We start from the raw sequence: 22,765 nt of genomic DNA, 5'->3' as shown, positions 1-22,765 counted from the left end.
AGAGTGGGGGACAGGACCCAATACAGGGCTTGAACTCATGAACCTTGATATCATGTCTTGAGCCAAAGTCAGATGCCGAACCGACTGAGCCACCCAGGTGCCCCAATTGAATACTTTTAATACTGTCCTGGGCACTGAGAATATGGCAGTAAGCAATCAAAAATCCCTGCTCTTGGGGTTCCTGGGTGGTTCAGTTGGTTAAGTGTCTGACTTCAGCTCAGGTCATGATCTCATGGTTCATGGGTTCGAGCCCCACATCGAGCTCTGTGCTGACAGCTCAGAACCTGGAGCCTGCTTCGGATTCTGTGTCTCCTTCTCTCTCTGCTCCTCCCCTGCTCATCCTCTGACTCTCTTTCAAAAATAAATAAACATTAAAAACTTTTTAAATAAATCCTGCTTTCATGGAGCTTACATTCTTGAACAATAAATGTGTAAATAAAGACAATGCATAATATGTCAAATGGTGATAAGTGCTGTATAGGAAAATCAGGCAAGGAAGTGGGATAATGTGCCAGGATGGTGGTAAGGGAGAGGGAGAGTATAATTTTAAGTGGGATAGTCAGAGAAGGCCTATCTGGGAAGATAACATTTGAAGCAAAACCTGAAGGGGATAAAGGAATGAGCCATGTTGATATCTGGGACAAGCTGAGTGAAAAGCAGGTGCAAGGACCCCAAGGCAGGAGAGTGTCTAACTTGTTTGTGGAATAGTAAAATGGTTGGTGTGTCTGGTGCAGAGTGACTGTTGGGTCGGTGGGAGTGGGGCACACCTGTAAGAGAAAATATGGAAAATAAGGCCTGTGAGATAAGGGCGATTAGTGAGGGGCTGCTGATCATGGACCTTGTAGGAACTTGTAGGCCATTTTTTTTTTATTTTTTTTTATTTTTTAATATATGAAATTTACTGTCAAATTGGTTTCCATACAACACCCAGTGCTCATCCCAAAAGGTGCCCTCCTCAATACCCATCACCCACCCTCCCCTCCCTCCCACCCCCCATCAACCCTCAGTTTGTTCTCAGTTTTTAACAGTCTCTTATGCTTTGGCTCTCTCCCACTCTAACCTCTTTTTTTTTTTTCCTTCCCCTCCCCCATGGGTTTCTGTTACGTTTCTCAGGATCCACATAAGAGTGAAACCATATGGTATCTGTCTTTCTCTGTATGGCTTATTTCACTTAGCATCACACTCTCCAGTTCCATCCATGTTGCTACAAAAGGCCATATTTCATTTTTTCTCATTGCCACGTAGTATTCCATTGTGTATATAAACCACAATTTCTTTATCCATTCATCAGTTGATGGACATTTAGGCTCTTTCCATAATTTGGCTATTGTTGAGAGTGCCGCTATAAACATTGGGGTACAGGTGCCCCTATGCATCAGTACTCCTGTATCCCTTGGATAAATTCCTAGCAGTGCTATTGCTGGGTCATAGGGTAGGTCTATTTTTAATTTTCTGAGGAACCTCCACACTGCTTTCCAGAGCGGCTGCACCAATTTGCATTCCCACCAACAGTGCAAGAGGGTTCCTGTTTCTCCACATCCTCTCCAGCATCTATAGTCTCCTGATTTCTTCATTTTGGCCACTCTGACTGGCGTGAGGTGGTATCTGAGTGTGGTTTTGATTTGTATTTCCCTGATAAGGAGCGACGTTGAGCATCTTTTCATGTGCCTGTTGGCCATCCGGATGTCTTCTTTAGAGAAGTGTCTATTCATGTTTTCTGCCCATTTCTTCACTGGGTTATTTGTTTTTCGGGTGTGGAGTTTGATGAGCTCTTTATAGATTTTGGATACTAGCCCTTTGTCTGATGTGTCATTTGCAAATATCTTTTCCCATTCCGTTGGCTGCCTTTTAGTTTTGTTGGTTGTTTCCTTTGCTGTGCAGAAGCTTTTTATCTTCATAAGGTCCCAGTAATTCACTTTTGCTTTTAATTCCCTTGCCTTTGGGGATGTGCCGAGTAAGAGATTGCTACGGCTGAGGTCAGAGAGGTCTTTTCCTGCTTTCTCCTCTAAGGTTTTGATGGTTTCCTGTCTCACATTCAGGTCCTTTATCCATTTTGAGTTTATTTTTGTGAATGGTGTGAGAAAGTGGTCTAGTTTCAGCCTTCTGCATGTTGCTGTCCAGTTCTCCCAGCACCATTTGTTAAAGAGACTGTCTTTTTTCCATTGGATGTTCTTTCCTGCTTTGTCAAAGATGAGTTGGCCATACGTTTGTGGGTCTAGTTCTGGGGTTTCTATTCTATTCCATTGGTCTATGTGTCTGTTTTTATGCCAATACCATGCTGTCTTGATGATGACAGCTTTGTAGTAGAGGCTAAATTCTGGGATTGTGATGCCTCCTGCTTTGGTCTTCTTCTTCAAAATTACTTTGGCTATTCGGGGCCTTTTGTGGTTCCATATGAATTTTAGGATTGCTTGTTCTAGTTTCGAGAAGAATGCTGGTGCAATTTTGATTGGGATTGCATTGAATGTGTAGATAGCTTTGGGTAGTATTGACATTTTGACAATATTTATTCTTCCAATCCATGAGCATGGAATGTCTTTCCATTTCTTTATATCTTCTTCAATTACCTGCATAAGCTTTCTATAGTTTTCAGCATACAGATCTTTTACATCTTTGGTTAGATTTATTCCTAGGTATTTTATGCTTCTTGGTGCAATTGTGAATGGGATCAGTTTCTTCATTTGTCTTTCTGTTGCTTCATTGTTAGTGTATAAGAATGCAACTGATTTCTGCACATTGATTTTGTATCCTGCAACTTTGCTGAATTCATGTATCAGTTCTAGCAGACTTTTGGTGGAGTCTATCGGATTTTCCATGTATAATATCATGTCATCTGCAAAAAGCGAAAGCTTGACTTCATCTTTGCCAATTTTGATGCCTTTGATTTCCTTTTGTTGTCTGATTGCTGATGCTAGAACTTCCAGCACTATATTGAACAACAGCGGTGACAGTGGGCATCCCTGTCGTGTTCCTGATCTCAGGGAAAAAGCTCTCAGTTTTTCCCCGTTGAGGATGATGTTAGCTGTGGGCTTTTCATAAATGGCCTTTATGATCTTTAAGTATGTTCCTTCTATCCCGACTTTCTCAAGGGTTTTTATTAAGAAAGGGTGCTGGATTTTGTCAAAGGCCTTTTCTGCATCGATTGACAGGATCATATGGTTCTTCTCTTTTTTTTTGTTAATGTGATGTATCACGTTGATCGATTTGCGAATGCTGAACCAGCCCTGCATCCCAGGAATGAATCCCACTTGATCATGGTGAATAATTCTTTTTATATGCTGTTGAATTCGATTTGCTAGTATCTTATTAAGAATTTTTGCATCCATATTCATCAGGGATATTGGCCTGTAGTTCTCTTTTTTTACTGGGTCTCTGTCTGGTTTAGGAATCAAAGTAATACTGGCTTCATAGAATGAGTCTGGAAGTTTTCCTTCCCTTTCTATTTCTTGGAATAGCTTGAGAAGGATAGGTATTATCTCTGCTTTAAACGTCTGGTAGAACTCCCCTGGGAAGCCATCTGGTCCTGGACTCTTATTTGTTGGGAGATTTTTGATAACCGATTCAATTTCTTCGCTGGTTATGGGTCTGTTCAAGCTTTCTATTTCCTCCTGATTGAGTTTTGGAAGAGTGTGGGTGTTTAGAAATTTGTCCATTTCTTCCAGGTTGTCCAATTTGCTGGCATATAATTTTTCATAGTATTCCCTGATAATTGTTTGTATCTCTGAGGGATTGGTTGTAATCATTCCATTTTCATTCATGATTTTATCTATTTGGGTCATCTCCCTTTTCTTTTTGAGAAGCCTGGCTAGAGGTTTGTCAATTTTGTTTATTTTTTCAAAAAAACAACTCTTGGTTTCGTTGATCTGCTCTACAGTTTTTTTAGATTCTATATTGTTTATTTCTGCTCTGATCTTTATTATTTCTCTTCTTCTGCTGGGTTTAGGCTGCCTTTGCTGTTCTGCTTCTATTTCCTTTAGGTGTGCTGTTAGGTTTTGTATTTGGGATTTTTCTTGTTTCTTGAGATAGGCCTGGATTGCAATGTATTTTCCTCTCAGGACTGCCTTCGCTGCATCCCAAAGCGTTTGGATTGTTGTATTTTCATTTTCGTTTGTTTCCATATATATTTTAATTTCTTCTCTAATTGCCTGGTTGACCCACTCATTCGTTAGTAGGGTGTTCTTTAACCTCCATGCTTTTGGAGGTTTTCCAGACTTTTTCCTGTGGTTGATTTCAAGCTTCATAGCATTGTGGTCTGAAAGTATGCATGGTATAATTTCAATTCTTGTAAACTTATGAAGGGCTGTTTTGTGACCCAGTATATGATCTATCTTGGAGAATGTTCCATGTGCACTCGAGAAGAAAGTATATTCTGTTGCTTTGGGATGCAGAGTTCTAAATATATCTGTCAAGTCCATCTGATCCAATGTATCATTCAGGGCCCTTGTTTCTTTATTGACTGTGTGTCTAGATGATCTATCCATTTCTGTAAGTGGGGTGTTAAAGTCCCCTGCAATGACCACATTCTTATCAATAAGGTTGCTTATGTTTATGAGTAATTGTTTTATATATCTGGGGGCTCGGGTATTTGGCGCATAGACATTTATAATAGTTAGCTCTTCCTGGTGGATAGACCCTGTGATTATTATATAATGCCCTTCTTCATCTCTTGTTACAGCCTTTAATTTAAAGTCTAGTTTGTCTGATATAAGTATGGCTACTCCAGCTTTCTTTTGGCTTCCAGGAGCATGATAAATAGTTCTCCATCCCCTCACTCTCAATCTAAAGGTGTCCTCAGATCTAAGATGAGTCTCTTGTAGACAGCAAATAGATGGGTCTTGTTTTTTTATCCATTCTGTTACCCTATGTCTTTTAGTTGGCGCATTTAATCCATTTACATTCAGTGTTATTATAGAAAGATATGGGTTTAGAGTCATTGTGATGTCTGTATGTTTTATGTTTGTAGTGATGTCTCTGGTACTTTGTCTCACAGGATCCCCCTTAGGATCTCTTGTAGGGCTGGTTTCGTGGTGACAAATTCCTTCAGTTTTTGTTTGTTTGGGAAGACCTTTATCTCTCCTTCTATTCTAAATGACAGACTTGCTGGATAAAGGATTCTCGGCTGCATATTTTTTCTGTTTAGCACACTGTAGATATCGTGCCAAGCCTTTCTGGCCTGCCAAGTTTCAAAGGAGAGATCAGTCACGAGTCTTATAGGTCTCCCTTTATATGTGAGGGCACGTTTATCCCTTGCTGCTTTCAGAATTTTCTCTTTATCCTTGTATTTTGCCAGTTTCACTATGATATGTCGTGCAGAAGATCGATTCAAGTTACGTCTGAAGGGAGTTCTCTGTGCCTCTTGGATTTCAATGCCTTTTTCCTTCCCCAGTTCAGGGAAGTTCTCAGCTATAATTTGTTCAAGTACCCCTTCAGCACCTTTCCCTCTCTCTTCCTCCTCTGGGATACCAATTATGCGTATATTATTTTTTTTTAGTGTATCACTTAGTTCTCTAATTTTCCCCTCATACTCCTGGATTTTTTTATCTCTCTTTCTTTCAGCTTCCTCTTTCTCCATAACTTTATCTTCTAGTTCACCTATTCTCTCCTCTGCCTCTTCAAGCCGAGCCATTGTGGTTTCCATTTTGTTTTGCATTTCGTTTAAAGCGTTTTTCAACTCCTCGTGACTGTTCCTTAGTCCCTCGATCTTTATGGCAAGAGATTCTCTGCTGTCCTGTATACTGTTTTCAAGCCTAGCGATTAATTTTATGACTATTATTCTAAATTCACTTTCTGTTATATTATTTAAATCCTTTTTGATCAGTTCATTAGCTGTTGTTATTTCCTGGAGATTCTTCTGAGGGGAATTCTTCCGTTTGGTCATTTTGGAGAGTCCCTGGCGTGGTGAGGACCTGCAGTGCACTTCCCCTGTGTTGTGGTGTATAACTGGAGTTAGTGGGCGGGGCCGCAGTCTGACCCGATGTCTGCCCCCAGCCCACTGCTGGGGCCACAGTCAGACTGGTGTGTGCCTTCTCTTCCCCTCTCCTAGGGGCGGGATTCACTGTGGGGTGGCGTGTCCCGTCTGGGCTACTTGCACACTGCCAGGCTTGTGTTGCTGGGGATCTGGCGTATGGGCTGGGGTGGGTAGGCAAGGTGCACGGGGGCTGGAGGGGCAGGCTTAGCTAGCTTCTCCTTAGGTGATCCACTTCAGGAGGAGCCCTGTGGCAGCGGGAGGGAGTCAGATCCGCTGCCGGAGGTTTGGCTCCGCAGAAGCACAGAGTTGGGTGTTTGCGCGGAGCGAGCAAGTTCCCTGGCAGGAACTGGTTCCCTTTGGGATTTTGGCTGGGGGATGGGCGGGGGAGATGGCGCTGGCGCCTTTGTTCCCCGCCAAGCTGAGCTCTGCCGTCCGGGGGCTCAGCAGCTCTCCCTCCCTTTGTCCTCCAGCCTTCCCGCTTTCCGCGCAGAGCTGTTAACTTATGACCTCCCAGACGCTAAGTCGCGCTTGCTGTCGGAACACAGTCTGTCCGGCCCCTCCGCTTTTGCCAGCCAGACTCGGGGTCTCCGCTTGGCCGGCGAGCCGCCCCTCCGCCCCGGCTCCCTCCCGCCAGTCCGTGGAGCGCGCACCGCCTCGCCGCCCTTCCTACCCTCTTCCGTGGGCCTCTAGTCTGCGCTTGACTCCGGAGACTCCCTTCTGCTAATCCTCTGGCGGTTTTCTGGGTTCTTTAGGCAGGTGTAGGTGGAATCTAAGTGATCAGCAGGACGCGTTGTGAGCCTCGCGTCCTCCTACGCCGCCATCTTCCGGAACCCCCACTTGTAGGCCATTTTAAAGATTTCTGCATTTACTGAGTAAGGTGTTTTTGTTTTTGTTTTGTGTGTGTGTGTGTGTGTGTGTGTGTATGTGTGTGTTTTGACATGATCTGACTTCCCCTTTAAAAGGATCACCCCAGGGGCGCCTGGGTGGCTCAGATGGTTAAACATCTGACCCTTGGTTTCAGATCAGGTCATGATCTCATGGTTTCGTGAGTTCGAGCCCTGCACTGGGCTCTGTACTGGCAGCATGGAGCCTGCTTGGGATTCTCTGTCTCCCTTTCTCTCTGCCTCTCTCCTGCTCATGCTACCTCTGTCTTTTGAAAAATAAATGAATAAAAACTTTAAATAAATAAATAAATAAATAAATCACCTTAGCTGAGAATAGAGTGTAGGGGGAAAGATAGGAAGCAGGGAAACCAACAAGGGGTTGATTTCTTAGTAGAGAAAATGAGACATTTATATAAATAACTATAAGCCACAGTACAATTTAATACACTACCATAGAGAAGCCTCTGCTGTGGCTTAGGGGTACTTAAGGGGTGCCTAAAATGCAGTGGTTCAAATAAGAAGGATAACTTCTCTCTTACATCACATGCTGGCCACTCTAGGCCAGTGGGAGAGTTATGCTCCATGCAAGGTCATAAGCACATCCACATTCCAGCTCATGTGAAGGAATAAAGAGGTCCAGGGAAGGGATTTCCTTTTAAGCAAGTCAGTTGGAATTTGTCCTTTTCACTTTCTGTCATATCCTTTTGACAAGAGCTTTGTCACATGGCAAGAGCTTAGTTGCAAGTCACACCTAACTGCAAGAAAGACTAGGAAATATCTTGTTAGGTGGCTTTGCACCTAGGCAGAAGAGGAAAATGGATTTTGGAGGTATAACTAGACATCAGCCATAAGATCCAAACAAAGTGATACGTGGACTCAGTGGTAAACGGTATCACTGCTGCATGGTGGAAGTACATGAGTTAGGCTGAGGAATGGGGAGGGTTTTGGGAAGAGGCTCTCCAGGCTTGAAGCACAAGTGAGGAAGCAGAGAAAGGTTTTAAGGAAAGGGAAGTAGGGGCATGTGGGTGGCCCAGTCGGTTGAGCATCGACTCTGGCTCAGGTCATGATCTCATGGTTCATGACTTTGAGCCCCACATCAGGCTGCTCTGATGGCTGTGGAGCCTGCTTGGGATTCCCTGTCACCTTCGCTCTCTGCCCCTCCCCTGCTTGTTGAGACTTTATTGTTGAGGTACTATATTGAGACTTTATTCTGCAAGTGATGGGGGAGCTATCTTTCGGGATTAAGGGAATGACATGATCATAATTGTACTTTAAGTAAATTTATCTGTATAGGGTGAATAATAGGGAAGAGATTGGAGGCAGGCAAAGGAGGTTGGGAGGGTAAGTTAGGAATGTCCTCAATTGGGCCACTAGTTATAGGGTTTAACAAGAGGGTTGGGAGAAACGTTGTGAATCTCAACCTTTTGGAGATCACGGGCCCCTTCAAGAATTTTATGAACACTAGGGATCCTCTCTCCAGATAAAAGACCATAACTCTGGACCCATTAGATTAAAGCTCAAACACCCTCCTCACCGAAAGGGCCCCCTCCCTCTCCCACCCTGTAGGGCAGGTCTGGTTTTGCCTCCTTCTGAGACCCCTAGCCATTATAGGAGAATCTAAATTCATCCATATGTTTGCTCAGTCATTTCTTCTACAGGCATTTTTCTTGTGCAGCAACTATGGGCAAACTACAGCACTCAGCCTTTGGATTACAGAAATGAATAAAGCACAGCACTTCTCCTCATAGAGTTTTAAAGACTTAAAAATGACTACCTGAGTAGCAGACAGAGAAAGAAGACTTCATTCCCTCCTCCCAAACCCTGCAGGACTTCAAGAAAACAGTGGCAACAAAACCTTCCTTTCCAGGGCCTGCCACTTCAATCCCAGCACGTGGGATTTCCTGCCTCAGTTTCGACGAGCTTCCTTGTCTTCTTCAAGCAACCTTTCCTGCTGTTGCTAGGCATTAGCAGTTCTTTCAAAAGATTTTTCTCTTTTCTGTCTCTGGCCTATGTTCTGAGTTTTCCCTTGGGAGGCTAGTGTGACCCGTCCTCATCGTTCATACCCCACCTTCACTTTTTCAGCCAACTCCTCATTCAATGCCAAAGTGATGGCAGGTGGGTGTCTCACTTATAAGCATAGCAGAGGGCTTTAAAGGCCACTGTAAAGCACATCACATCTGTAGAGAATTCCCAGTGTGCTGTAGCCCCACTGAGTTCACCAGTTGGCCCTTCCATTGGGTCCTGAACTCCTGGACTCACATTCTCTGTGTCTTCAGTGAGCATGTAAGCTCTTTGAGGGCAGAGACCATGTATCTCCCATAGCGCCTAGCATAGACCCTTGGAGTGGATGCATTTTATTTTATTTATTTATTTTTGAGATATTTTTTAGTGTTTATTTATTTTTGAGAGAGAGACACAGAGTGCAAGTGGGAGAGGGGCAGAAAGAGAGGGAGACACAGAATCTGAAGCAGGTTCCAGGCTCTGAGCTGTCAGCACAGAGCCCGATATGGGGCTCAAACTCACAAACTGTGAGATCATGACCAGAGTCGAAGTCGGACACTTAACCGGCTGATCCACCCAGGTGCCCTGGAGTGGGTGCATTTTAAACACTCAAGGACTTGAACTGAAGATCTGGATTGGCACTGAAGATCAATTAGGAGGTGAGTATTCATGGCTTTTCAAAAGGATTTGATGTACGAGTACTTTGAATGAGGAAAGGATATATATGTAAATCATGATTTTATTACAAAAGTCTACCTGTTTTTAAGATTTATTCATTAAAAAAAATTTTTTAATGTTTATTTTTGAGAGAGAGAGAGAGAGGCAGAGAGCAAGCAGGGGAGGAGCAGAGAGAGAGAGACACACACAGAATTTGAAGCAGGCTCCAGGCTCTGAGCTGTCAGTACAGAGCCTGACACAGGGCTTGAACCCACGAACTGCAAGATCATGACCTGAGCCAAAGTGGGACGCTTAACTGATTGAGCCACACAGCCACCCCTAAGGTTTATTCATTTTTGAGAGAAAGAGAGTGCAAGTGGAGAAGGGGCAGAGAGATGGGGGTGGGGGGGGAGAGGAGACAGAAGATCTGAAGTGGGCTCTGCGCTGACAGCAGTGAGCCTGATGTGGAGCTCAAACTCACAAACCGTGAGATCATGACTTGAGCCGAGATCAAGAGTCAGCTGCTTAACCCACTGAGCCACCTAGGTGCCCCAACAAAAGTCTATCTTAAAACTAGTCCTGTTTCAGAAGATTTATCTCATAAAGCAAAGTCTGCTGTTTCACCTTAAGTAGGATTTGGTTGGACCCTTTAAATGCATTTTCTGCTAGGGTTCTCATGGCAGGTGGGTGTCTCATTTATAAACACAGAAGAGGGCTTTAAAGGTCACCTTTAAAGGTTTCCTGCTAATGCTGCCTTGATTGTTCAAAGTCAGCATCCCTGGAAGCTAGAATCATCTACAGATTTAAGAGATGGGAGACGTTAGCACCCCCTGCCCCCCGCAACCATCCCTTGGCAGAATGGCACTGGATAAAAACAGGCAGGGGCAAGTGGGCTCGTGGTTTGCTCTGGTGTTTAACTGCTATGAGCTTCGACGTCCTCCCGGTTTAATTACTGATTTGGGAAATGTTTGGGTGATGCTAGAAACACTTGCCTTTGTTTTTTAAAAGAAATGCTTACATAAAAGAATGTAGAAAAAATGTGCTTTTGAAAAGCTAATGGGCCCTCTAGTTCAACCCACTCGATTTACTTAGCAGGAACCTGATACTCAGAGGAAGTGAATGCCCAAGGTCACACAGCTAGTTCTTGGAAGAGCTTCCAGTAGAACCAAAGTCTTCTGGCTCCTGGTGTACGGCTCTTGCTTGCAGCTCTGTGACAGACCAGGAAGCATGGGCTTGGGGCTGTGAAAACTGCAAGTCAAATCAAAGTCTTAGTTTCTGGTGTTCAGCAGGGGTAACGTCAGTCAATTTTCTACTTGGTTCTTTGATTTTTTTTCAGGTCCCTGGGGTCATTGTACAAATATTCATTCCTGCCATGCCAGGTTCAGAAAGGGTCAAGAATGTTGGTCCTTGCTCTCACTTTCCTACCAATTCCTCTGTCCTTGGTGGCCAAGAGTCCTGCAACTGTCATAGAACATTTCTTTTTGCCTATAAATCATACTAGAAAGCAGGAATTAATAGCCACTCCTAAGAAACTGCAAACCAGCTAGCCCATACTGCAGATTTATCCTCAGGGAGGGGCAGATGGCCTCCTTTGTTTACAAGTGGGCAAGCTGAGGAATTGAGTGATTTGGGTTCTAGAGAAGGCAAAGAGAACGGTGTTACCTCAATGGCTTGGCCACTCCCCACTGTCATAATCCCATAATTGAGAGAAGGGATTTCCAACAGCCATGTTACCAAGGTCACACAGCATGCATACCAATTAAAAGATCAGATTCATTGCATCCCTATTGGATATGACTATATGTAACATTGCAGGAAACCCTTAGGCATAACACAAATTGCTGTATTTGTTAATCAGATGGCTTACAACCTAACATACGCTCATAATAATGGTTTTTGCTTGGGGAGAGGGAGTGAGGGAAGAGGTCATTTTGAAGGGAGGGTAAGCCTAGTGGGTTGTCAGCAAGTAGAGCATTGAGAAGCCAGAGGAACACATGAGGACCCAGGATGTCCTGGTGAGAAAGGGGTAGGGAGGGCCACCAAGGGGTGAGAAGTAAGGCCAACTTTGCCTCCTAAGCCATTTTTCCATGATCCTGGTAGCTGAACCATCCCCCTCCCCTGGGAGTCTTTGAAATTCATTTCTCTTGTTGCTGTCGGCATGATGCCATAGGTTGGCACACAGCTAGGGCAGAAGTGGGACACACAGGAACTAAACACTGGGCACAGCAGATAGAACTCCAAGCTGCCACTGGGTAGCTGGCTAAGAGTTTGGAGTTGAAAGCCCTTTCCTATGAGCTAAGCCTCAATGTTGAAGAAAAATCAGAAGTTCAAGCCTCCTTCAATTATAGCTGCTTCTAGCAAGGAGGAGAACAAAGACGGGATAGGAGGATGTCAGAGAAATGAATCAGGGAATTGGCCAAAGGCCAAGAACAGCCTTGGGTCCACCTGACCGTGTCCCTGCAGGACAGGGCTTCCGCACTGAAGTAGCAGGTGGGCTTCCCAATTTCAAAACAAAGGTCCAAGGGAGATGGGGCTCCTGCATATCCCTTTTGATGGGGACTGACCAGCAGATGGCTTTGACCAAGAAAAACCACGATTTGAAATAGGCAACCGGGCTTCTGGTTCCAGGCTCTTGGTGCAAGCTTAGTTTCCGGATCAGTTGCAAAGGGGGCAGTTCCATTTGCTCTCATTAAGCTCATACAGCTAGGATGCAGGATTTTTATAGCTGGTTTTTCAGCACCACCTCATTAGTCCTCCAAGCCGTAGAGAGAGGCTGAAGACTCAGTCATCTTCATTTTAGAGAAGAGGCACAAAGAGGTAAAATGACTTGGACCCCATCATATGGCAAGTCAGCGGCTGTGCTGAAAATAGCACTGAGTCCTTATTCTGGGGAACCACTCCACTTAGCCCACACAGCCTCCCTGAATTCCTTGCTCATTGCAGGTGCCAAAATCTCAGGCTTGTAGGCAATCTGGCTCCCCTATTTTTGGGGCTGACCCTCTGCTAAAGGGTATAACAGGCAACATTGGAGGCAGGGGCTAGGAGGGAGGGAGGCTGACCCCACTTTGTCCTGGCATCCCATCCTGGCACTGTGTCATGCCAGGTCTCTTATTCCTGAAAAAGTGCCTGATCCCTACCTGTGTGCCCAGATTCACAGAGGCCAGTCCTGGATGTCCTACCCTCAGGGCCCATGCCAGCAGTTAGCTCACCTGATGGGCCTTGAGTGTGTCCAACATTTCCACCAAAGCATGTCTAGTGGTAGAGGATAGTGAACACTGTGTAGGTAGGCACGGGAATGTAGCCAGAAGTTTCAGACACAAGTCTCCAGTGTCTCTGAAATATGTTTTCTTTACAAGGCATGCAACTTTTGCATTCCTCTCCATATTTTTTTTAAAGTTTATTTATTTATTTTGAGAGAGGGAGAGAGATAAAGCACTAACAGGGGAAGGGCAGAGAGAGGGAGAGAGAGAATCCCAAGCAGGCTCCACGCTGTCAGACCAGAGTCTGGCACAGGACTCAATCTCACCAACCATGAGATCATGACCTGAGCCCAGATCAAGAGTTGGATGCTTAACTGACTGAGCCACCCAGGTGCTCCAAATGATATTTTCCTCTGGAATCTTTGAGAAAAATGCACATGCATATGGAATATGGGCCAAATCCCTGGGAGAATCAGATTGTAGTTTGAGGAGAATGGTGGTGGGGGGCGGGTGTTCCATAATTTTGATGGTAGTTTTTTGGACACACTGCTCTACCCACAAATTTCTATGCATAAATACCACTCCAACCCTCAGGTTCTGAGAGGCATGGGACACTAGGGAAGCCTGGCAAAGAGAGGTGAGGGGAGAAGGTGGGCTTGTGGTACCCCACACCTCACTCCTGAAAGTTACCAATGACCTGTTTGTTACCCACATGCTGCCTGGGTGCTGAACAGCATTTTTACAGGCCATCGTTTGATGAGTGCGGCTGCATCTGTGCCTCTGTTTTCAGGGGAACTGCCCCAAAGATGGGGCTGAGCTGAGTTCTATAGGGTAGCAGTTGAAAGCCTGAGTAGGTTTGAACACTGACCGGCTCACCACTTACCAGCTCTGTGACCTCGGGCTCGTGATTTAACCTCTGTAGGCCTTGGCTTTCTCCTCTGAGAAATGAATATGATCATAGTCTCTGTCTTTTAAGCTTTTTAAAAATATATGTATATTTTTAAGTAAGCTCTACACTGTCCTCGGGGTGAACTCACGGCCCTGAGATCAAAAGTCGCATGCTCCATCAACTGAGTCAGCCAGCTGCCCCTCATAGTCCCTCTCTCAAAGGATTGCTAGGGAAATTAAATGAGATCATGCATGTAAAGTACTTAGCACAGTGCCTGGCATATGGCAAGTGATCACACAGTTGTTTTTGCATATTTAAGGGCAGGGATCATCTTTTCGGTGTTGTAGAAGGCTCTCCACATAGTGCAGACTCCTATTCCTTTTAGCTGAAGCCATGAAAACAAGAATGAGGGGTCAACACCCAGAGGGAAAGACAGACATCACAGATAGGAGGGCTGGGGAGCTAAAACTAAGCTCCTTCCTACGTGGTGGGTCCAGAACCTACAGCTGGAAATGTCAGAGCATGCCCCCGTAATATTGGGAGTATGGGAAACACGCAAAGACTTGATGACATGGGTGAGAAGACTGGCCTCCATAATTCTCCTAACAGTGGCTTGCAGCAGGTCAGGTTGTTGGAAGAGACCTGCCTGGAATTCAACCCTTTTTTCTAGGGCCCAGAACTGAACCCTTGGTGGTTTATTTCCTCCTCTGACTCCATGGGGGACCTCCTCCTTGCTCCAGATGCACACCCACAGTCTGGCGTCCAGCCTACAGGATGGGGAATGGGATGTAATTCTTCCTCTCATCCTAGCTGCTGTTTGCAGGAATTTGAGCCTAAGATATACACTGATGCTTTTTCCCACCGCTGGTGGCTGATCTCCCCATGCCCCTTTGGCAGAAGGAGTTCTGGTTGAGGCAGGTCCTTTCAATTAATTTCTTTTGTTTTTAAGTTTTTAAATTGATTTTGACAGAGAGAGCGAGAGACAGCATGTGAGTGAGTGAGCAAGGGAGAGGCAGAGAAAGAGGGAGAGAGAGAGAATCCCAAGCAGGCTCCACACTGTCAGTACAGAGCCCATTGTGGAGCTTGATCTCATGAACTGTGAGATCATGACCTGAGCCAAAATCAAGAGTTGGTTGCTCAACTTAACTGAGCCACCCAGGCACAACACCCCCCCCCCACCTTTTTAAATTTATTTTGAGAGAGAGAGAGAGAGAGAGCTTTCAATTCATTTCTGATGAAACTGCCTATTATCCATAGTGCTTTGACAACAGCTTGAAAAAAATGTGTCTCTGCCAAGACCATGGGCATCCTGGGTCCATGGCAACAGCATGAACCTATTTTCCTTTTTATAAAAAAAAATTATTTAGAAAGAGAGTGTGCATGTGTGAGCATGAACTGGGAAGGGGCAGAGAGGGAGAGGGAGAGAGAGTATCCCAAGCAAGCTCCATGCTGTCAGCACAGAGCCTCATGCGGGGATTGATCCCACGAACTGTTAAGATCATGTGTAACCTGAGCAAAATCAAGATTCAGACACATAACCGACTGAGCCACCCAGGCACCCCCATTTTCCTTTAACTGGCTGAAGCCAGAAAACAGGAGTTGGGCTCTGGGGACTCAGGTCTGGTAGGGGGTGGCTGAAGAGCACCAGCATCAGGCTCTGGCTCAGACCAAAGATGGCAAGTAGACCCTGGTGGAAAGATGGCCTCCCCCAGTGCTTCCGGATACTGCACAGAGGTCCTGGGTCCACAGAAAAGGAGACCACTGGTCACCTCAGGAGAGTTTCCAAAGCTTCTGGAAAGTAGTTTGTGAAAGTCCACTGAATTAATGGGACATTGGATGACTGACCTGATGTCTTCTTTGATAGGAGGCCAGGCTGTCCAGCCTCGTCCAGCTGCACTGGTCTGGATTAGCTATTTCCAGGGGCAGAGGGCCCTTTTCACGAGGTACAGAGGTCAGGAAGGCTCTCTCGTGATGGTCATCTCATGCAACACTCACTCATTCTGCAAATCATTATTGAAGCCCTACATGCAGGGTACTATGTAGATGGGTTCCCAGGGTATAGAACCAGAAGGAGCTACCAGTGTGGTGCAGGGTGAGGGGGACCCCAAATTTCTGGACTGTCAAGTTAGGTAATTTTAAGTAGTAGTGCGTCTCACTTTACATTGGCACTGCCTTCCACTGAGTCCCGGCCTTGGGGTTGTGGGATACTATCCCTGGTGGGGAACTCCCAGAGGAGCTCTGTCACCGGGGCTAGGCCTGTCCCCCCTAGGGCCTCCTGAATGCAGAGGGGAGCTCTCGCTGCATTTTTTCTGGCTTTTCCTCTGTGCTCCACTCCCAAATCACTTGGGCCATGACCTGTGCAGACGTGAGAAGAAGGCCTGTGTCTAGTCTTTGGAAGTGATTATTCAGGGCCGCAGTACACAGTTGTATCATTTGTGTACCCGGCCAACAAGGCCAGTGGGGCTGGATGGAGCTGAGATGATGAAGCCATGTGCCCACAGGGCTAGCATCACCCAGAGGATGATTTTCTTTCTAATTCAACATGAGGGTGTGTATGGCAGGGCGAACATTTATCTAGTTGGCACAAACGTGCCTCATAGGCTAGTGGGGACCTGTGATTACCAGAAGAAAGTAAGAGAGCAGGAGAAGCAAAATCATTTCTCTCCATCAGGTAACCCTCTGAAAAGCCAGAGAGGCCAGCCCTGGTTAGGGTCCTGTTGCTCCTATCCTTTTGAAACACCTCCACCCCTACGATAAATTGCCAGTGGGCATCACAAGGGATTCACAGCAATAATAAGGCGGTCAAGCTACACTCTGAGGCAACTGGACACATTTCAGAGGAAGAGGCCCTATTTCCCAGTTCCACCCTGAGAGCTGGCCAGAAACCCTTCTGTCTGTTCCTTAACTCCCAGGCATACTCCCAGGTGTACTATGCACAGAGTGCACTGTGTTTCTGCGCCCCCCCCAACCCCACCCCCTGCCTCCTTCATCTCTGAGGTCATGGCCAGGGTCAAGAGAAACAAGTACACAGTATTTCAATTCCAGTGACCACCGACAGGAGGCTTCTAAGCAAGGTCCTAAGCTCTCATCGCTCACTGGGGCTCAGGTAGAAGGGAGCAGAAGCTAGGGAGAGCTCTCAGCGAGTGGGGGTGCGCTACCAACAAGGAATTCAATGACACAAGGACACCCACAAAGAGGCACTGCAAAGACGTAGTGGGATAGTAAGATGAATAGATTTAATCATTCTTGTTTGAAAAACAAGACATAAATTAGTATATATATATATAATTTATATATTTTATGTAGTATATATACTATATACAGACATTAGAAAATGTGTCCTCTCCATGAGGCTGAGGGAGAGGTGAAGGATGGCGGTGAAATGACACAGGCAGGGCCTGAGTGGCAAAGGTGCAGGATCAAGAAGTTGGGAGAAGAGGAAGACCACGACAGCGCTCAGGCTTGCAGTGGTCACAGAGGGAAAGGGGTTCCCCACTGGCTGCATCTCTGGCCCATTAAACAACTTGGTCCTGTGGGAGGAAAAACAAGGAAGGGGGGTGCTGGCTCCTGCAGAAGGAGTTCCCCTCATCCTTGCCAGGAGAAATTACCACTCGGTGGTGGGGGGGAGGGGACTTTATTGCGCTGGGCAGGGGTTAAGCACAGTGTACATCTTTATAAAACTCACGTAAGAATGAGAGATTTCACACCGACCTCTCACGTAACGATGAAAGAGAGGCAGACACAGGGCACGAGCGTGTGGCAAACGGGAGGTATGGAGAGGTGGACAAGAAGCAATCTATACAGAAGAAACATTGGCTTTCTTTGTTCCCTACAGGGGGACCTTTGGTAGGGACTCCGTGTCTTCACTCCCAGGAAGGTTGTGGGGGAGGGGGAGGTGGGTGGCGGCAGCAGATGTGTGTCAAGGAGGATGCTAAACAGTGTGAATTCCCTTCCAGATGACTCCGGAGAGACAGACAGAGAGACAGACAGAGAGAGAGAGAGAGAGAGAGAGAGAGGTGCAGGACTGCACCAGGTAAGGCGCTCAGCTTCTTTTCTTAGAGAGACAAATCCACAGGGTCAATACACAGCCAAAAGCATATACTCAGGATTAACATATCACGCTAGCTTCCAGAAGTTTAAGATATAGTCATCGACACCCCCCCTCCCCCCACCCCCCTCCCCCCACCCCCCCATCCCCAATCCGTAGCTAAGTCAAACTCCTAAGGACAGTCCGTCTGGTAGATGTTGAGAGAGGAACCGCACGCTTGTGGCAACAGCCCCTGTGCTGGGCTGGGCTGGGCCGGGCAGGCTCCGAGGCCTGCACTGGGTCTCCCCAGGGCAGACATTTTCACCAGGTACCTTACCCAGAACAAGTGGGGTGAACCCAGATGCTTGCTCCCTAGTGGACTGAGCCACCCTGCCCATTAGTGAGGGACAGGGCACTTTGGGGATGGCTGGTGTGGAGCTACTGGGCCTGGGGGCGAGGGCTCCCAAGCCTGCCAGCCTCTTGGGCTGGCTACAAACAGCCTGTGTGGCTGTTTTCTGCAGACCTGCCACCTGAGCACAGGCCCTCTAGGGTGGCTTCTGCCAAGTGAGTGTGAGCCCAGGGTGGGCGGGCACATCTGGGCCGAGTGCCCTTTCCCCTCCGCTGGGCGCTGTGCCCTGGTGCTACTGCCACTGCTCCCCAGAAGGGAGCAGATGCCAGGAGGAGCTCAAGGCCTGTGGGCCTGCCTGCTTCAGGCCCTGGCTCCCCGGGGCCCCAAAATGGAGCAGGAAGGTGAGCCTGATGTCACCTGTCAGCCCTAAAGAAGAGATAAAATACAGCTCTGCAGCAGGCAGGCAGAGTGACGAGGGGCCTTGGCCCTCACAGTGACGACCAGAGGCCAGGGAAGGGGTGAGGATACCCAGGGTGGCAGCTGCCCGGAGCCCTCAGGGACAGCCTCAATCCGGGGAGTTTCCGCTCCCCAAAGACTGAAGGCTCTCGGACCCTGACTGGCCCAGTGGACACATACACTCACCACAAGATGCAAAGACCACAAAGCTTAAACGTGGGGCTGTGGTTGGGGAAAGGAGGGGCAGGCCTGGGCGGATGCCCTACTTGATAAGGGTTTTTAAGGAGCGGGTGAATGTGCTCATAACAGTCGCTGACGTTGGGGAGCCCGGTGGGTGCCCTGTGGCCGCCCCTATAGCTGCTGCCTGCTGCTGCTGCTGCTGCTGCTGTTGCTGCTGCTGCTGCTGCTGTTGCTGCTGCTGCTGCTGGTTAAGGTTCCGGGTGGTGGACTCCTCAGCAGCACGCAGTAGGAAGGTGTAGTTCCTCACCACCTCTTCGACCTTGGCCAGCAGCTCTTGGCGCTGGGCCTCGGAGCGCACGATGAACACCAGCCGCACAAAGGTCTCGATGAGGCTGCTCAGCACCTGGAAGCTGCCTGTGATGGCTGCCAGCATGTGGGTCGGGCTCTTGTCCACGTTGGCCACGCGGCGGCAGGAGGCCCGGAGCTCCTTGAACTTGAGAGCCAGCTCGAGCTTGTACTCAGAGATCTGAGAGACGTAGGGCTTAGGGGCGCGGGCCTCGGGGCTGGCCACGCACTGCCGCAGGACCGTTAGCAGCTCATTGGTGTCCAGCCGGGCAGCCAGGAAACCATCAGGCAGGCCGTAGGCATGGGCCCGCAGGGCATTGATCTTGGCCAGGCTCCCCTCGAAGGTGGACACCCGGAGGTCAATCTCTTGGGTGCGGGCGGCCTCGGGGCTGCTGCTGCTGCAGGTGGCAGCATCTAGCACCTGCAGGGTCCTGCTCACCACGGGCACCACCTGCTCGTCCAGCTTCATGCCAGGCAGAATCTTCATTGGGATGGAGTAGGAGAGCTCGTCCTTGCCGTCACTGGCATCATCTGCCATATCGCACTTGCGGTAATAGAAGCAGTAGCGGATAGAGCAGCACTTGCTGCCCTCACTGTCCTCGTCCAGATCGGCAGGCTTCTGGTACACCTCTTCTGGCAGTGAGAATACTGCCATCTGTCTGGGGCCTTTGGTCTCAGGGGCGACCTGGACGTATGAGGGGTCTCCCAGGGTCGGTGACTCCAGTGACTTGTTTTTGGGACCCAGGCCTAAGGGGAGGCCTGCCTCTACCTCCTTGGCCTCCCTGGGCAGCATGCCCAGGGGTGGGTGTGGATAGATGTCCGAGGTCAGAGAGGCCCTGTCACCCTGGTCCAGTTCACTGATACTGTAGCGGCGCATCAGTTTCCTGTAGTTGGGAGCTCCCAGGCACTCACCCCCCGAGGCACATGTGGTCAGGCAGGACACACCGGTCTCGGGGTCCGATCGGCACTCTCGGGATTCCAGGCTGGTGGAGCGGATGCGCCCGACAGTGGTGGGGCTGCTGAGGCTCAGGCCTGGGCCAGCCTCTGGCTGCCTCTGGGTCTGGGTGACCCTGTCCCTCTCCCTCCCCTGGAGGCCAGGCACTGGCGTCTGGGGGGCCTGGGGCCGGCCCCCCCGGCAGATGCGCTTGCAGTCACAGCTGCGCCTCTGCTCACGGGACATGCCAGGCCCCTGCTGCACTGGGCTGCTGCGCAGCTGGCAGCTGCAGCGGCCTGGGTTTGGGGGTTGCAGGTACTCGGTGCCTGGCAGCTCCCCCTGGCTCGGCGGCTTTAGAAGTTCCTCTAGGAACTCTAGCTCATACTGCTTCACCTTCTGCAGCTGGGCCTGCCGCTCGTCGGTCTCCTTCTTCTGGCGAGTCGGAAAGGTGGCAGAGAATAAACTGCGGAGCCGGAAGGGCCCTCGGGATGATTTGGGCTTTGCGGGGCCCTCAGGGGCCGAGTGGGCTCCATCCAGGGTTGTTTCGAGCTTCCTGGAGGGCATGGTGCTCACCTGCCGGCTGGCAGCCTGGGGCCTCAGTGGGCTCTGGCCTCGAGGGTGGCAGCTGGGGCTCTGGCCTCGGGACTGGCTGCTGGGGCTGTGGCCTCGCAGCTGGCAGCTGGGGCTCTGTAGAGCCATGGCATAGCCGGCTCGGGGCACCAGGCTGGTCTCCTCGATCTTGCTGCTTTGGGGCATGCTCTCCAAATGCCCCTTCTCCCCCTGGCTGGAGACGGTGCCCGGCTTGTGCAGGGCAGGCTTAGCAGCCTCGGGCCCAGCCTTGCCTGCCACCTCCCCTATGCATGGCTTGCTCAGTGACTCTCGACTCGCTCGGGAAAGGTAGCTTTTAGGTGGGACACTCTGAACAGGTAGCCTGTCCTCTTGTGGGGAGAGATGCAGGCTGTCACCCCGGCTGCCTGCAGGCACCCTGGAGCCAGAGGAGACCTCTGGGCTCAGCTGCTGCTGGGAATTCCATGACGTCTCTGGAGCACTGGGGCTCATTTTGAACTTCAGATTCTTACTGGCACTACTGCTCATCATGCTAACTTCTGGCCTCCCCATGCTGGCCTCCAGCGTTCTCTCCCCACTGCTGGGAGGGTTCCCCAGGGCCCCACCAGGGGCAGGGAGGCTCTTAGTGTGAACCACCTGCTGTAGGGCAGCTGAGATGATAGCTGGTGTCACACTGCCTTTTGGGTCGAGGATAAGCTTGGGGCTCAACCTGACTTCTTTGGGAAGATTCTCCCTTAGCTCAGAGACCTGCTCGTCACTGAGGGATGGCGTGGCAGCCCTCAGTGACATCTCCAGGCCTGCCCTAGTGTGGCCAGGCCCTTTGTCTTCAGGAACTGGGGACAGCAGGCTCAGATTCTTCTGCTCACCAAGCTGTGGGGACAATGCTGGGTGCACTGCCAGGGCGTAGGTTCGCTCTCGCTGTGGTTGCGACTCCACCTGGGGCAGCTTCCTCCGAGCGCCAGGGGGGCCCGGACTCTGGCCTGTCACCGCTGGCTGCAGGGATGGGTTGGGATCTGGGCGCCCGAGAGAGTAAGGGGCCGTGAGTACAGCCTGGGCTGAACAGCTCTGGATCCGGAAGGGCAGGTCCTTGCGAGCCAGGAGGCTATCCTTGTTGAGGTGCTGGGCCAAGAAGTAGGTGGTGTTCTGGTGCTGCTTCATGGCCGACATCATCTCTGACATGTCTGTGAGCTCGGAAGAGTTGGTTTCGTGGCCTGAGTCCAGCGATGATTCAGGGGTGATTGTGGCCAGCACAATCAGACCTGGAGGGACAGGGAGAGGGCTTGCTGCACTTAGTCCAATCGAGTCCTTTTTCCAGCCATATGTAGAAAGTCTGTGGGGGCCAAGGGCAGCTAGCAGCATCTCAAGCTGGGGAAAGCCAGTCAGACCTGGGGGAGGTGGCAGGGGGCAGGGAGGAGGCAGTGGGAGGACGGTACTGGGCCGAGGGTGGGAGGAGTAAAGGGGAGGGGCAAAGGGAGGCAAGCTGGGAGTGAGCTTATGAAGGGCGGGAATCTGAAAAAGCAACAAAAGGGGCACCGAGAATATCTGCTGGGCAGTCTAAAGGCAAATTAACATGCACATCACATGCAGAACAACATGCTAATCATCACTATTTTTAGATTCAATAGCTAGGAAATGTTTGTTAATTGTCCTGAAGAGGGCTGGCAAAGCCACGTCCCTCTCTATCTGCCCTTGTCATTTGGCCAGTCCTTGCAGCTGAGGCCCTTTGGCCTGCACTTGTCCTCTCTCTGGCGACCATAGGGGCTTCTAGTCTGGGAGCAGTGAGGGCTTGGATCACCAGACTCGGGAGCCAAGAGACATGCTGGCCCCGGGGGGGCTAAACACATGGGAGCTGCCCAACACCAAGGATGATGCCCTTGCATACAGAAAATGTAGGGGTTGGTACTCTCCCTGGTCAGCCAGGCTGCCTCTGACCCCAATCTCTTCATCTTCTCTGTGCACACCTCCCCCTGCCTCACATGCCTTCTCTTGTGCTTTATTCCTCCCTGGGCCTTTTCTGTCGCTGTGGCATTTACCTGTTTTTTTTCTTTTTTTGAAGGTGTGTGTGTATGGAGGTGTGCATTGTGAATATGGGTGCATGTCTGACATGCATGCTGGTCTACAAGAAGCATTGTACGTGTGTCCATAAGAAGGACTGGCATGCGTGTCGCATGGCTCTCCCACCAAATAATTACTAATAACAGCTACTACTTACGGATTGATGCTTATATGCTAGGCAGTGTTTTGCACGAATGATCTCATTTAATGCCCACAACAAACCTTACATGATATGGCTGTTGTTACCAAGCCC

General features: G+C 49.0%; 1 protein-coding gene across 1 annotated transcript in view; it reads right to left on the bottom strand.

Annotated features, from left to right (window-relative positions):
- Positions 1-17,801: 17,801 nt before the first annotated feature.
- The window catches only part of FRMPD3 (FERM and PDZ domain containing 3), a 67,917-nt gene continuing 62,953 nt past the window's right edge, over positions 17,802-22,765 (bottom strand). The window contains exon 14 of the mRNA XM_049644747.1: positions 17,802-21,716. Coding sequence (XP_049500704.1) covers positions 18,694-21,716 — 3,023 coding nt within the window. The 3' untranslated portion in view covers positions 17,802-18,693. The remainder of the gene's footprint in view (positions 21,717-22,765) is intronic.

This window comes from Panthera uncia, chromosome X (genome assembly GCF_023721935.1).
Source record: "Panthera uncia isolate 11264 chromosome X, Puncia_PCG_1.0, whole genome shotgun sequence".
Classification (NCBI taxonomy): Eukaryota; Metazoa; Chordata; class Mammalia; order Carnivora; family Felidae; genus Panthera; species Panthera uncia.
Note: the sequence above shows the minus strand (reverse complement) of the source record. Positions and strands in the feature narration are given on the sequence as shown.